Source organism: Elephas maximus, chromosome 8, assembly GCF_024166365.1.
Source record: "Elephas maximus indicus isolate mEleMax1 chromosome 8, mEleMax1 primary haplotype, whole genome shotgun sequence".
In the NCBI taxonomy this organism is placed as follows: Eukaryota; Metazoa; Chordata; class Mammalia; order Proboscidea; family Elephantidae; genus Elephas; species Elephas maximus.
The window spans coordinates 83,107,710-83,121,077 of NC_064826.1; the positions used below are offsets into that span (position 1 = coordinate 83,107,710).

At 41.0% G+C, this 13,368-nt stretch overlaps 1 protein-coding gene across 2 annotated transcripts in view; it reads right to left on the minus strand.

Moving 5' to 3' along the window:
* Positions 1-213: 213 nt before the first annotated feature.
* Positions 214-13,368, minus strand: part of RAPGEF5 (Rap guanine nucleotide exchange factor 5) — a 271,965-nt gene continuing 258,810 nt past the window's right edge. The window contains exons 25-26 of one of the 2 annotated variants that reach the window (XM_049894492.1): positions 7,569-7,623; positions 214-4,226 (exon numbers count right to left, since the gene is read on the minus strand). In XM_049894492.1, coding sequence (XP_049750449.1) covers positions 4,138-4,226; positions 7,569-7,623 — 144 coding nt within the window. In that variant the 3' untranslated portion in view covers positions 214-4,137. Of the gene's footprint in view, positions 4,297-7,568; positions 7,624-13,368 lie in introns of both variants that reach the window. The other variant, XM_049894491.1, reaches the window with a different exon arrangement.

Sequence of the window (13,368 nt, forward strand, 5' to 3'; positions counted from 1 at the left end):
AATATACTATGTGCAACAATTCAGTGGCATCATAAGTTACTTAGGCTTCTGTGGGCTACCTGTGAACCTCTCCACCTACATGCAGCTCCTTCAGTGAGCAAATGACTCCTGAGTTCCAGTCAACTGGAACAAAGACGATTTAACCCACACATATGGAAAAAGCAAGTCGTTAGGAGACATTAATAGTATCTTTAACATATATTTGGAAAAGCAGTTTAAAAAAACACTTGAAAATACAAGATAACAGTTACTTATATAAGTTTTAACCTTATATTGCTTGGCCATTTTTACATATAAATTATTGCTTACTAGCTTCGATAAATACACAACACAGTCATATATACAGAGGCAGGAAGCGTGAAATATGAGAAGGAAAACACTGTTAATGGCAATTCTGGTAATTCGACAAGTGTTTCATATTTACCAGCTCTTCTAATGATGGAAAACTACTAAGTGTAGTCCCTGAGAAGTTAGGTAGACACCCTGATTTCGGGCTTTCTATCTTCTAATTGTAAATGCAAGCTGGCAATGTCACAGCAGTCCTAATTAATGATACATTTAAAAGGCAAGGTTCCTTGCTTCAGGTCATTGATTTCATCCCAGTATTTAATAACAGTGTAATATGAATACAATAAATAGGCTATGCAAATAAATATTACTCTGCTAAAAAATGTTTAGTATATACAGCTTTGCTTTATACAGTAATACATTTTCATCTAACTTTTTGGCAATTTTTTAAAAAACTCTTCCCCCCTTACCAGTTTTAAGAACAACTGGCCCACTCACTAATAGCAGGCTGAAATTTGAAGGACATGTTTTTGAAGCATTGCAAAGCAACTGCATGTTGGACAACTAGAGTAGAACTGATCGCCCCAATTTTAAACATTTTGCCTGGTTTCTGAGAAGTTTGGGTTGGTTGCACCATTTAGGAACACTTGAATTGATATGCGTAGTGTGCGTGGTGGCTGTAACTGTGGAGCTGAGGATCAGGGCAATAGGAAAAGCCTGGCTCCAGGGATCAGAAAAAGTCACCCTCACTCTCTCCGCATACAACCCTCTCCCCACCTTCAGAGGTGCATCCATATTAGTGCAACACCTTCTCCCCACTAAACCAGGGGTGTGGTTTTTACTTTACCCTTATGCTTCCAGAGTCAAAGTATGCTCCACCCTACTTAATTGTGGATAGGGGCTTGGAAAAGGGAGTTAATCTAAACATAATTAATGATATCAGAATAAAGTGAATCCAGGTCATATTTATCACTACAACTATTTGGCAATTATACAGATTATAACAAAGAGTGAGTTTAAAACACTGTAGTCTTTGGATCATCTGCAAACATGCAAGTAAAAAAAAATCTGAGAAGGTTGCTATTCTGTCTACGGGAACCTATGTTTTGTCGTCCTGTGCTAACGTCTAAGCAGGGCTGTTTGGCTGGAATGTTGATGAACCCAGAGACCAGCAGGTCTGTCCAAGTTGTGCTGTGACAAAAAGAACCCACTTAGAAGTGCCTGTGCTTCATTCACTGAAGTGGGCAGACCACACAAGACTTTCAGAGTTAAGGGAGATTTTCTGTGTTCTTTATGTCTAACAATAAGCTTAGACATTTTAAGCCCACCCTTCTGGCCATAGCAAGAACCTGTCCTAAAGAGGTCTTGGCAAATATCTGCAGAGGGAATAGGCCCAATCTCCAATAGTTGGGAGCCCTCTGAGTTCTATGGTAGATGCTCACTGTACAGCAGCTCCAATTTGTTAGAAAGAGCTTCATGTTGAACTCAATCTGATCTCCCACAATTTTGCTTTGAATTCTTTAATTCCAGGTTTAAGTTTTCTCAAAGCTTCTGAGGGGCCCTGCCTGGGAAATCTCTGGAGGCAGTTACATTTCAGAAAGATTTGAGGGTTCTGACATTCAGAAGACGGAGAGAAAAAAGCAAATCTAAAGATAATGCCCCCTTTCCTTTGCTGTCCATGGCTGAAGGAGGTAGACAGGCACCATCTTCTCCCCAGCCTGTTCACACCTACGCATGCAGAGTACCCTGAATACACCATATAAAATGTGTTTAAATGCAATGTGTGTGTGGCTTCACTTGGCCAAGGGTATGTATTTGAACTGGGACCCCTGTAGCAGGCACTGTGCTGAAATGCTTCTCCACTGAAAATGAGTTCTCTAGAGGAAATGTTCTGGTTGGAGCAATGCAGATCTAATTTGAAAAATAATTTAAACTGCATAACAGAGAGACAATGTTGACATGGCCTTATATGACTAGACTGGCCAAACCCTACTTTCTAGCACAAAGAAAGAGCACCTACCTGTACTGTAAGTGCGTGCTATCCTGGGTAATCACCAAAGAGAGAGCTTTTTGAGTTAGATCACCGTGAGGGGAGTTTGTTTTCTGTGGTTCTGATGACTCTATTCTCCTCCAATGGGTCTCATTCTGTTACTGCGGACTGAACCAGCCCTGCTTTTCCATAAAACCCTATAAATTTTCAGGACTGAAGTTTTACATATTGGGTCAGTTTGCATGTCTTTTAAAGTCCTACCCAAAATTGCCTCCTCATGGGTTCTCTGACAATATCTCAAGCTTGGTGTGGTTCCTGAGCCCCAGTAACAGCACTACTATAAAGGTGTTAGGATGCACTGGGCACACCTCAGTCATCAGGATGAATGAGGCAGTGATGAGACAAAAAGGAAACGGTTCTGCGTGGGCGTCGAGATGAAGAGGCACGAGCGGTGAGCAGCTCACCAAGATCCACACGTGTGGGAAACGAGCAGGCCTAGCGCAAGAAGCAGGGCCCTTGTATTTCAGCAAAGTGACAAGTATAAGCTGGCAGGTGTATATTTCACTGTTTTATCCCACAGGACTTTTTGATCATTTGAAGGCTGAGGAAGATCCTCTAACCAGTATTAGAGAATAGAAAGTGGTCTTATTTATTATTGGAGCCCCAACCTACTAAAAAGGGAATAAAAAAAGACAACCTTGAGACCTTGAACAAAAACAAGATGAATTACAGGGAGGTTTCCTAATTTGGTTGGAGGTGGACTATGGTACTTCTGAGTCTCCAACGTAAATCTGACATTTGAGTGGTAAATCTGACATTTGAATGGTCCGGGGCTCCTTTCATTTGCTGAAGGGCTGGTAGTCACCATTATCATGTTGCCTTGCTCTTTTCTAGGGAGTGCTAAGTGCTTCGCACATTAGGTCTCTCTTAACCTGCCTGTTATCATTCCATACAGTGGGCCAGGGACCTGCCTGAGGTATGCAAAACATCATCAGGCATAGGAATGCAGACCTTTGTGACTCTGTTACCTCAAAAGACATTTACCGAGTGCTTACTATGTGTCAGGTGCTGTGCTTTTTCCAAAATTATATTGTACCCAATACGAGATCAGAGTCTGCTTACAAATGTGAAGAAAACTCCCAGAAATTAAACAATATGAGTCAATTTCTTAATGATCACTAGTTTTCCTTACTGGCAAAGCAACTTAGTCTAACTTGCCTATAGTTGCAGATCAGTTGTGCAGAAACTAATTTTACTTGCAAGCATACATCGATAAGTGATTGTGGATGCAGAGAAATGCATGCCTTGACATATCTCATCTGGAAGTCAACATGGATGCCAGCTGCTGGTCCACACTAACTCCCTAGACACAGTGGCTTTTGGTGATGTCACTGTTTGTAACAACGGAGACCTCGTTTCTCCCTGGGAATCCAGAGATGCCATCACTGTCTTGAGGTGTTCCAAAGGACTATTTCTTTGACAGCCTATACACAGTAACCTACTGCCAGGCAAAGTAACGCTCCTCCCTGCTCCAAGCATGTTCTTACTGAAATGTTTGGTCATTGTGTGACAAGACATGTTGTCTTGGCATGGGTACATCTTACAAACTGAAAACTGGATTGGATCAACAATGTTATCACAAGAAGCCAGATGTCTCCATCTCAAGAATGCTGCTAATTCTTTCTGCCTTCTCGCTCCTAGGGTAGTGTGGAGAGGCCTCTCCCATCTCTGCTGGCTGACGTCACCTCCTGAACACGCCTGAGTTGGCTTCCTGTGTCAGTCTTGTGATATGCTGATAAAACTCAGCAACTTCTCTTCTCACAGGAAAGCAACGTGCTTGGCAGAGGCATTCCCGTAGCTCAAAGTGCTGCAGTTACAGGGGAGGTGAGGCGGTGAGGCTCATGCCCGAGGTTCGATCCTGTGTGAGAGCTCAAACAGGGCCTGCTGGCTGTCAATGACATACAGATGATTAACGTAGGATTTTAGCTCTTGATGCTCTTTTGGAGACATATCACCTCCTAATATTTGGAGGAAAGAAAGACAATCAATATCACGAGAGCAATGATGACATTTCTAAATGCCAGTAAAACCTCACATTAGAAGTAAAGCTATAAGGTCAGAATCCCAGAACAGATATCTTAGTTCCACAGTAGCAATGCTTTCTCAGCTCAGACTGGATTCCTTCAGCCAGTTAATTAGATGGCAGGGATATTTGTTTTGCAAACAGTTATAAAGCATTTATTACTACTTAGCATTATGCAACATTTAGTAATTATGCTTTTATCCTACTCTACAGACCAGGAAACTGAGCACAGTCACACAGCAAGTAAGTGGCAGAGCTAGGATTCGAACCCAGACCATCTGGCTCCCAAGTCCACAGTTTCAGCTCCCATGCTCTGCAGTCTTTTATAGCAACTGCCCGTTTAAAGGGCCTGCACTGGCTCTTTATGTCAACCTAAAATTGTCAGAAATCACTGCTAACTTGGTGAGCAATTGAACACAATAGCTCTTACCATTTTATACTTTCTGTAATCCTATGCTGTCCTTTTTTTTTTTTTGGAAAAGAAAATTTAAGGGGTTGAATGAATGACCAGATTCCACAGAACAGAAATTAGAGTATGGCTAATAGGCAAAGTAGGTTCAAAAAGTATGTGTATGGGCTAAGATCGACCCAGGAAATGTGGTTCCGTGCTCACAAATTTAGGGCGGTCAAAGAATTGGAAGGGCCAAAAGAAGCTTTGGTGCACTGTGAACACATACGTGCCATGCTGGTGACAACTCTGATAAGGGGGCAGTGATAAAGTAGTCCGCACAATGGCATGAGCCCACTTCCCATAGTCAAGAACAAATAAATAAAACAAAGGTTCCAGGTTTAGGGAGATTGGCTAAATTGTGCAATAGTATGACAGTGTCAATATGAGTGATGGTGATGCCACATGTGCTTGCTTTCATGGAGTTACAGATGGGAGAGGGCTGGGGCGGTGTTGGGGGAGACCGGAGTTCAGCTTCAGCAGGAAGAGGGAACACCACCTTTAGGAAGGGGCCACAGGAGGTTGTGCATTTTAATGCGATGTTCTTTTCTTGGTGAAAATCCCTTCTTTTCCCCTTCCTTATGACAAATGTGTTTTATGAGGAAATAATTTCAGGCTTATATGGCATGGGTGGAAACCCTGGTGGCGTAGTCGTTAAGAGCTAAAGCTGCTAACCAAAAGGTCGGCAGTTCGAATCCACAGGCACTCCTTGGAAACTCTAAGGGGCAGTTCTACTCTGTCCTATAGGGTAGCTATGAGTTGGAATCGACTCGACGGCAATGGATTTGTTTTTTTTTTTTTTTTTTTGGTTTTTATGTCATGGGTGGCTTGTAACTCTTTAGGTTTAATGGAAACAAGGCTTGCTGGTTTCAGCAAATAAAAGTACCAGGTGTCAAACAAAATTTTTATCACTCTCCTTGTTTGGAAGTGACCAAAAAGCTGTATTATTTTAGATTTTTGAGTATCATCTCTGGAAGACATTGAAAGGCGGCTTTTGGATTAGCAAATGATGGTTTAGAAAACATTATGCTATAAAAATTTTGTTAATTTTCAGCCCATAAAATGACGGCAGAATCAATGAATCCAACCATGACAACTGGTACTCGCACAGTTTATAAATGACTTGATAAACATTATCTTATCGTATCCCAAATGGTTTACTATGCTTACACAAACTGTCATAATGAATTTAGACAATTCAGTGTCAAATCCAATTTTTAAAGACATATAAATATCAGAACACAAACAGGCCTGATAGTTATTTAAATTCCTTCTTTGCTTTGTGTTATGCAGACTTACTCTCCGGTGACTGGGAGGTTCCATGTAGGTAACATTGGCCAGTGAGGCTCATGTCTTGGAATTAGCTGAGCACCCAGTAAATACTTGGGAATCAAAGGAGGATGAGAAAAAAATGAACTCATACTCATCAGCAAAATTATGCATGTACATTTGAATGAAACTTCATTTATAATAGGAAGTTATCACTGCTGTTTCTATTATAATAGCATTGTATTTGCATACTTGGTAGAGAATTATATAAGCATATATGAATGGTATTCATTCACGTGACTATTTAGAAAATTAGGTCCTGTATTGTAATTCCCCCTTTCAAGCAGAAACTTTAGCCCATACAGAAGTGCAGCTCCTAACTTGCTTTGTTGGGGGACAGTACTGCCACTCAAGATCAGCCAGTGATTAAAAACAGATTCTGAAGCATATGCACCAAACCGTTAATAGTACTTTTTTCAGGAAGTAGGACTCTGATTTCCTACCTTATATATACTTCTATATTGCTGGAAAAAAACTGTTTTACAATTAAAAAAAAAATTAGGATGTATTAATTCATAAACTAAAATTTACTGGAAGGTCACCTTTGATTGATCTATAATTACTGGACTCAGTTTCTTCTCTTTTTGTTAGTTGCTCTATATGTATAGAATCAGCATAGGGCAAATAAAAGGTATGGTCAAGGATGTCAGGTAAACTTTGTTTGAATCCTAACTCTACCAGCTACTAGGTGAATGAGTTAATCTCTCTGAGCCTCAGTTTTCTGCTCTGTACTGACGGGGTTAATAATATCCCTTCACTAGGACTGGTATCCCATTGCCCATGTGACATCCTTACACTCAATAAAGCTGATTTCCTTCCTTCCGGCAATGTTCTAACACCTTTTAAACATAGTGTAAATAATGCCTGAAATTTATAAAGGAACAAATATTCTTACAGACGTAAGTCTCAGCGGGGATCCTATGCAACTGCTCAGAAAAATACTTTTTAAAGCTGAAAGGCAACTTTAGACAGGAAGTTTTTGTTGGAGAAAATATTCTGGAAGATTGCTTTAGGCACTTTTACAAACTATCGTCCTATTCCAGGAAGGCTTCGAACAAGGAGGTTGGAATCACGGCCCCTCCTGATTTCACCCACTAATAATTATGAACCGACAAACAAGCCAAGAAAGACTTTCTGGGGTCAAAGATGGGGTGGGGACCTTCCCTCTACAGTGTGAACTTGCTACCATGAGTGGATGAAAATCTTGCCTTTCTCTGCATCCCAATCATGCATAATGCAATACCCCCCCAAAAAAACCCAGTGCCATAATGCAATACAGACTATATTATATGCATACAATCTGCACAGTTACATGCATATTATACTCTGCAATCTGTTTACATTTATTAGCACCAAATACTTGTGATATGGTCACAGTATGTACCAATGTATAGTAAATTTACATTTCACACTCCACTTCTATTACTCACCAAACTGGTTAGTCCTGCAGTGTCTCAGGGTTCGGACAGTATCTGCGATCATATGCTAGAAGGTAGAATGGGAAATGTATCAATGGAAGGGTCATTTGGGTTTATCACTGAAGTAGGAGTGTCTGCTGGGATAGATAAGATAGTCTAAGACTTCTGAATGTAAACAGAAGAGCTATATTTAGAGCTGGATATAACTTGATTATATTGAGTTTGGGTTACAAAAGAGTATTTAGTCCTTACTTGCAGAAACAGTGACTCCCTGGTTATACAGATGCTGACCGAGCCATGGCGAAACTTATTGCAAGCAAACGCAGCACCCCACCCCCAGTCTTCCTGTCCAAATTTGCTTATGCTTTTCTCTTCAGGCCATGTGTCACTTTCTCTTCATGAAGCCTGAGTTCTCGTATTTCAATCTAAGAAGCTCTGTTTTCAGCATTCTCACTTCTCTTTGTACTATGTATATTGGTTTTGTGGTGTTGTAATTACTGTTGAACTTTTCTCCACTTGTAAACCAGATGCCACCCGAGGGCTCTGCATGCCCAGCACCTACCACATATCACACTCATAAACTTGCTACACATTTAATTTTTGTGGAATCAAAGACTCAAGTGTCTCAAATGGTGATAGGAATTGAGATATTTATGAAACATGAACTTTTTTAAAACATCAGTATCTCTAGAGATGCGTTTCTAATTCGTATTCCTTCATATAGTCTTCAGTATTCTACTTCAATTTCTTTCTTTAAAGTCCTCACAGATCACCAGGCAAAGTCTTCTTAAACTTTCAGCTGGTTTTGACAAGTGCCTATCACCTCATACTTGTGTAGCTGAAACAGTCTCCTGTCTCATTTGTCCATGTCTCAGTTTTCCATGAAGGAAACACAGAATTTAGTACCAGACGACTCTGACTCAAGGCAACCCCATATGTGTCAGCGTAGAACTATCCTCCATAGGGTTTTCAATGGCTAGTTTTCAAAAGCAGATGACGAGCCCTTTCTTCCCAGGTACTTCTGGGTGAACTTGACCCTCCAACCTTTCAGTCAGCAGCTGAGCATGTAAACCATTTGTACCACCCAGGGGGGCTCCATTCTCCATTACAGTTCTTCCTATAGAGTTGCCAGGATAACCTTCAAATACTGTTTTCATTATGTTCTAGTCTTCCTGCAGAATCTACGGTAACTCCTACTTTGTTTCACATCAAAATTCAAACCTCATAATGGTACAGAGCTTCTGGCTGGGGTGATAAGTTTAGAAGTAGATTATAGTGAAGGCTGCACAGCATTGTGAATGTACTTAATGCCATTGAATTGTACATTTAAAAATGGTTACAATGGCAAATTGTATAGTATACATGTTTTATCACAATGTTTTTTTTTTTAAAATCCACGTCATGCATTATTTGATCCTCCAAACCCCTCAACGGGTCATGATCTTTCATGCCCTGCCAGCCCACACTGAACAGAGGATTATTTTTCTACAGCAAACCCACGATCCATCAATGAATTATTGCTGCAAGAATAATTTTTAACACACACACACACAAAACTACTTAGAATCCAGCAGAATCACAGAAATAGTATTTGAATATAACCTACTGATTAAAGTATTCGACAGTAGAAAATTAACTAAGACAGTGATTCTAGCAGTAGCTCAAGTTGCATTTGTTAAGGAAATGAGACTTGACTCATGTCTGTGAGTGTATTGTTGAACTTCCTTCCCAAATTTTACCGCTATTCCCAGCATAATTTTCTCCTGGTTTTAAGCTATGGCGTCACATTGATTTCTATCATGTGCCATTTGCGTAGCTCCTAACTGATGCAAGGCTCAGTACTGAGTGCAGCATTGAAATCCAAGTACTGATTCTCATCTTTAGGTTTCCTGAAGGGGGAGGGAGGAATCTGGTAAAAGATGATGCTCTTAACATTGAAGGATGAAGAGAAGAAACAAAAGTATTCTTTCTTTACTATTTAATCGTTTGACACTGACATATTTAGAGCTGCTGATGCAGCATGGAACCTAGCGTGGGGAAAAGAGCAATTCTATTAGACCCAACGACCATTTCTGGGCCTCCATGTGGTCCAACTTAACGTGCTGGCCTGTTATCGGCCAGATAAAGGCAATACACTGAATTATCTACTAGCTGGCTCAAGCTAATATCCATCAAGAGAAATTGGCTTCTCACAAGTTAATTCGTTTAGGTTCTATTGGTTCATTATGGTGAAAGATGAGGCTTCAGTGTAAGTGAAACCCTGCCTTTGCAGAAAAACATTCCTTGAAAAATGCCGAGTCTACTAGGAAGGGCAGTTTCATTCTCTGGTATCGAGGTAGAGGGCTTATACAATGTAAAACTGGTTTTTGTCCTTCTGGAAAAGCTTCTGACTTCACCCTTTCTTCTCCATGAAAAGGAGGGGGTCAGCAGGAGTCACACTATACCTTAAGTGCTGTCTGCCCTGAACACCAGGTCCTTAGTTCTACCAGGAAGTCAGCTCTCATTAGAAATGACTGTGCTAGTAACCACTTGGTGGCCTGGAGCCTGTGTGTGCTAAGGGTCTGTTGTGTGTATGTATAACTGCACCCACTTTCTAGCTGTTCTTTTTAATAAAAGTTCTCTTTAGGAATTTAAACCTTTAAAATAGAATAATACTTATTTTGTGCCACGCTATTTCCTTAAACTTTCTTAAAGAACTAAGGGTACAGACAATCCTTGTTCCTAATAGAAGTATTTTTATTTAGACTCTCTTTTATTCCCTATGGAAACCCTGGTGGCGTAGTGGTTAAGTGCTACGGCTGCTAACCAACAGGTCAGGAGTTCAAATCCGCCAGGCGCTCCTTGGAAACTCTATGTGGCAGTTCTACTCTGTTCTACAGGGTCGCTATGAGTCGGAATTGACTTGACGGCAGTGGGGTTTTTTTTTCACTCCCTGTGGTTAGCTTGAAGTCTTGGCATGTATAAAAACAAGACCATAAACTACACCGTTGTTATTATGTGCCCTCAAGTCGACTCCAACTCATATGTATTACAGAATGAAATGCTGCCTGGTCCTGTGCCATCTATAAATGATGATGTTAAACCCAAACCCACTGTATTGAGTTGATTCTGACTCATAGCAACCTGATAGCAACCCTATAGGACAGAGTGGATCTGCCGCATAGGGTTTCCAGTCTTTATGGAAGCAGACTGCCACATCTTTCCCCCCCCAGTTCAGCTGGTAGGTTCGAACCACTGACCTTTCAGTTAGCAGTCAAACCCTTAACCACTGTGTCACCAGGGCTCCTTATAGACGACATTAGCTGGTATTAAAAGAACTTCTGCTGGATTCTTAGAGAAAGTCATGGGAGGATCATAGATGGCTAATCATAGTAAAGAGAGAAGGGGTAGGGATCTTTCCACTGCTCCTCCCCGTTTGTGCTGATGAAATTGTTCTCTCACTTTGGTGAAACTATCTAAGGGGAAATGACACAATGAATTTAACCAAACTAGTGGTTTACTTTAGGGAAAAGGTCAACTACCGATCTCCCTTAACAAGAGATAACAGTCAGTTTATAAAGAGTACAATTGTTCTCTTACGTCCCTTCTGGGTTAGTCAGAGGTAAAGAGTTACTAGACCTTTACAGGGAATTCTACGTGGCATGTCAAGTCTCATTTCACCTCTTTATACATGCCCTATATAAAGCTTATTTGGAATTCTTAACTAGATGTATTGGCCAGGAGACTAAGTGAATGTTGACCAAAGGCTTCATATTCCTGTAATCACTTCATTAATAGCAAACGCTGAAGATTAACCTGCTTTAGAGACTAGAATTTTAGTGCCTACAGCTTTTGGTTGCAAATGGGTGCCCTGTGATCTTCAGAACACTAAACAGATTAACACAGAACAAATCTCTAAGGAGTAAATACAAAAAATTGGCATTTTAAATATTCATTTCCTGCTGTGTTGGTTTGACAAAACCAAAAAAACCCCAAACCCATTGCCATCGAGTCGATTCTGACTCATAGTGACCCTATAGGACAGAATAGAACTGCCCCACAGAGTTTCCAAGGAGCACCTGGTGGATTCGAACTGCCAACCTTTTGGTTAGCAGTCATAGCTCTTAACCACTATGCCACCAGGGTTTCCGAAAATATCTTGGCTTTGATTCCAAAGCAATTAGTGCAGAAGAAAATCTAAAAGTTATAGATGTATCCACATCCAAAATAATTAACCATCGAGTGGTCATCCTCAGAGTGATTAAAATGCAATTATGACAGGATATCTTGAGACATCTGTCTTTCCGATTCTAGGTGCTTGGGTTTCCGAGTTTTATAAGAGTTGACTGCACCATCATCTTTCTGCCTCATCTTATGTGTGGTTGAGTTAACCTGAGCACTCATGAGGCAAAGGGCAGACTCCAACCCTCATTTGGACTCATCAGTTTGCTCTGCTCTTTGGTCATGGTCTGCAGCCCCTGCTCACTCAACCTTCTCTCAAATGTCTCAGCCAGTCACACAGGGAGCTGGTATTCAGTCCATGAAAGAGTTTACACAAATCCATTACCATTACTGAAAAGGTCACTGAAAAGTCATGATCTATAGATAAGGGTCACTGAAATCATCTTTAACCATGAAGGACAGTTTAATCTATGACACTAAAGTTCATCTGTCAGACAAACCTGTCCCTCTGGTAGTTAGTCGGGTCTCTTTTGAAGACAATTTTTTACAGCGGCTCAATTCTTACAGGAAACTCTTCTCTGCCCAACGACAGGTCAAAAAGGCTTGGAGGAGCCCACTGCATGACAAAGAACCAGGGAATGTCCTAGGGATAATTTAGAAAGGGCCATTCTAGCAACATGTAAGAGAAGATGACCAGGAACCTCTACTGATGAGCAGAGACAGGCACTTTGTCAGAGCTGCTCTGTCTGCAGTGTTCGGAAGTGGCCATGCTTGTCCACTTGTCCACAGGTTAAAGAGGAGGAAGGTAGCCCTGCCTCTCATGCACCAAAAAAACAAAAACAAAAACAAAAACCCACAAACCAAACCCGTTGCCTTGAGTTGATTCCGACTCATGGCGACCCCATGTGTTACAGCGTAGAACTGCTTCATGGGGTTTTCTTGGCTTTAATCTTTATGGTAGAGTCCCTGGGTCGCACGCTGGTTAAGCACTTGACTCCTAGCTGAAGGGTTAGTGATTTGAACCCACCCAGAGATGCCTGGCAATCTGCCTCTGAAAGATCACAGCCTTGAAAACCCTGTGGAGCAGTTTTACTCTGCATACACGTGGTCACCATGAGTCAGAATCTACCTGATGGCAACCACCGACAACAACCTTTACGGAAGCAGATTGCTTAGGCCTTTCTTCCACCGTGCTGCTGGGTGAGTTTGAACTACCAACCCTTCAGTTAGTAGGTGAGAGCAGACCTTCCCCTCATGCACAGACCCTACAAATTCCACTATCACATCCAAGCTTAGAGTACTGGGAGACACACAATACCTCCCAAAAAGGAGATCTTTCTCCCTCCTGTGCCTCTGAAGCAGTACGTGCTGGAACAGAGACTTGTGCTTTTAAAACAGTAAAACTTAACCTCATGAATGTGAATTCCTTCTGACAGGAACCTGACAGTTTTATTTCTGGCTCAATTATATATACTCAACCACTGGTGTTAATCCAGTTAAGTTTCATTTTCAAAAAGACAGATTTTCATTTTAGTGTGCAACACTATTTGGTTCTCAAAACCTTGCCAGCACACTTATTTTTATTGAACTTTAGATGAAGGTTTACAGAACAAACTAGTTTCTCATCAAATAGTATACACATTGTTGTATG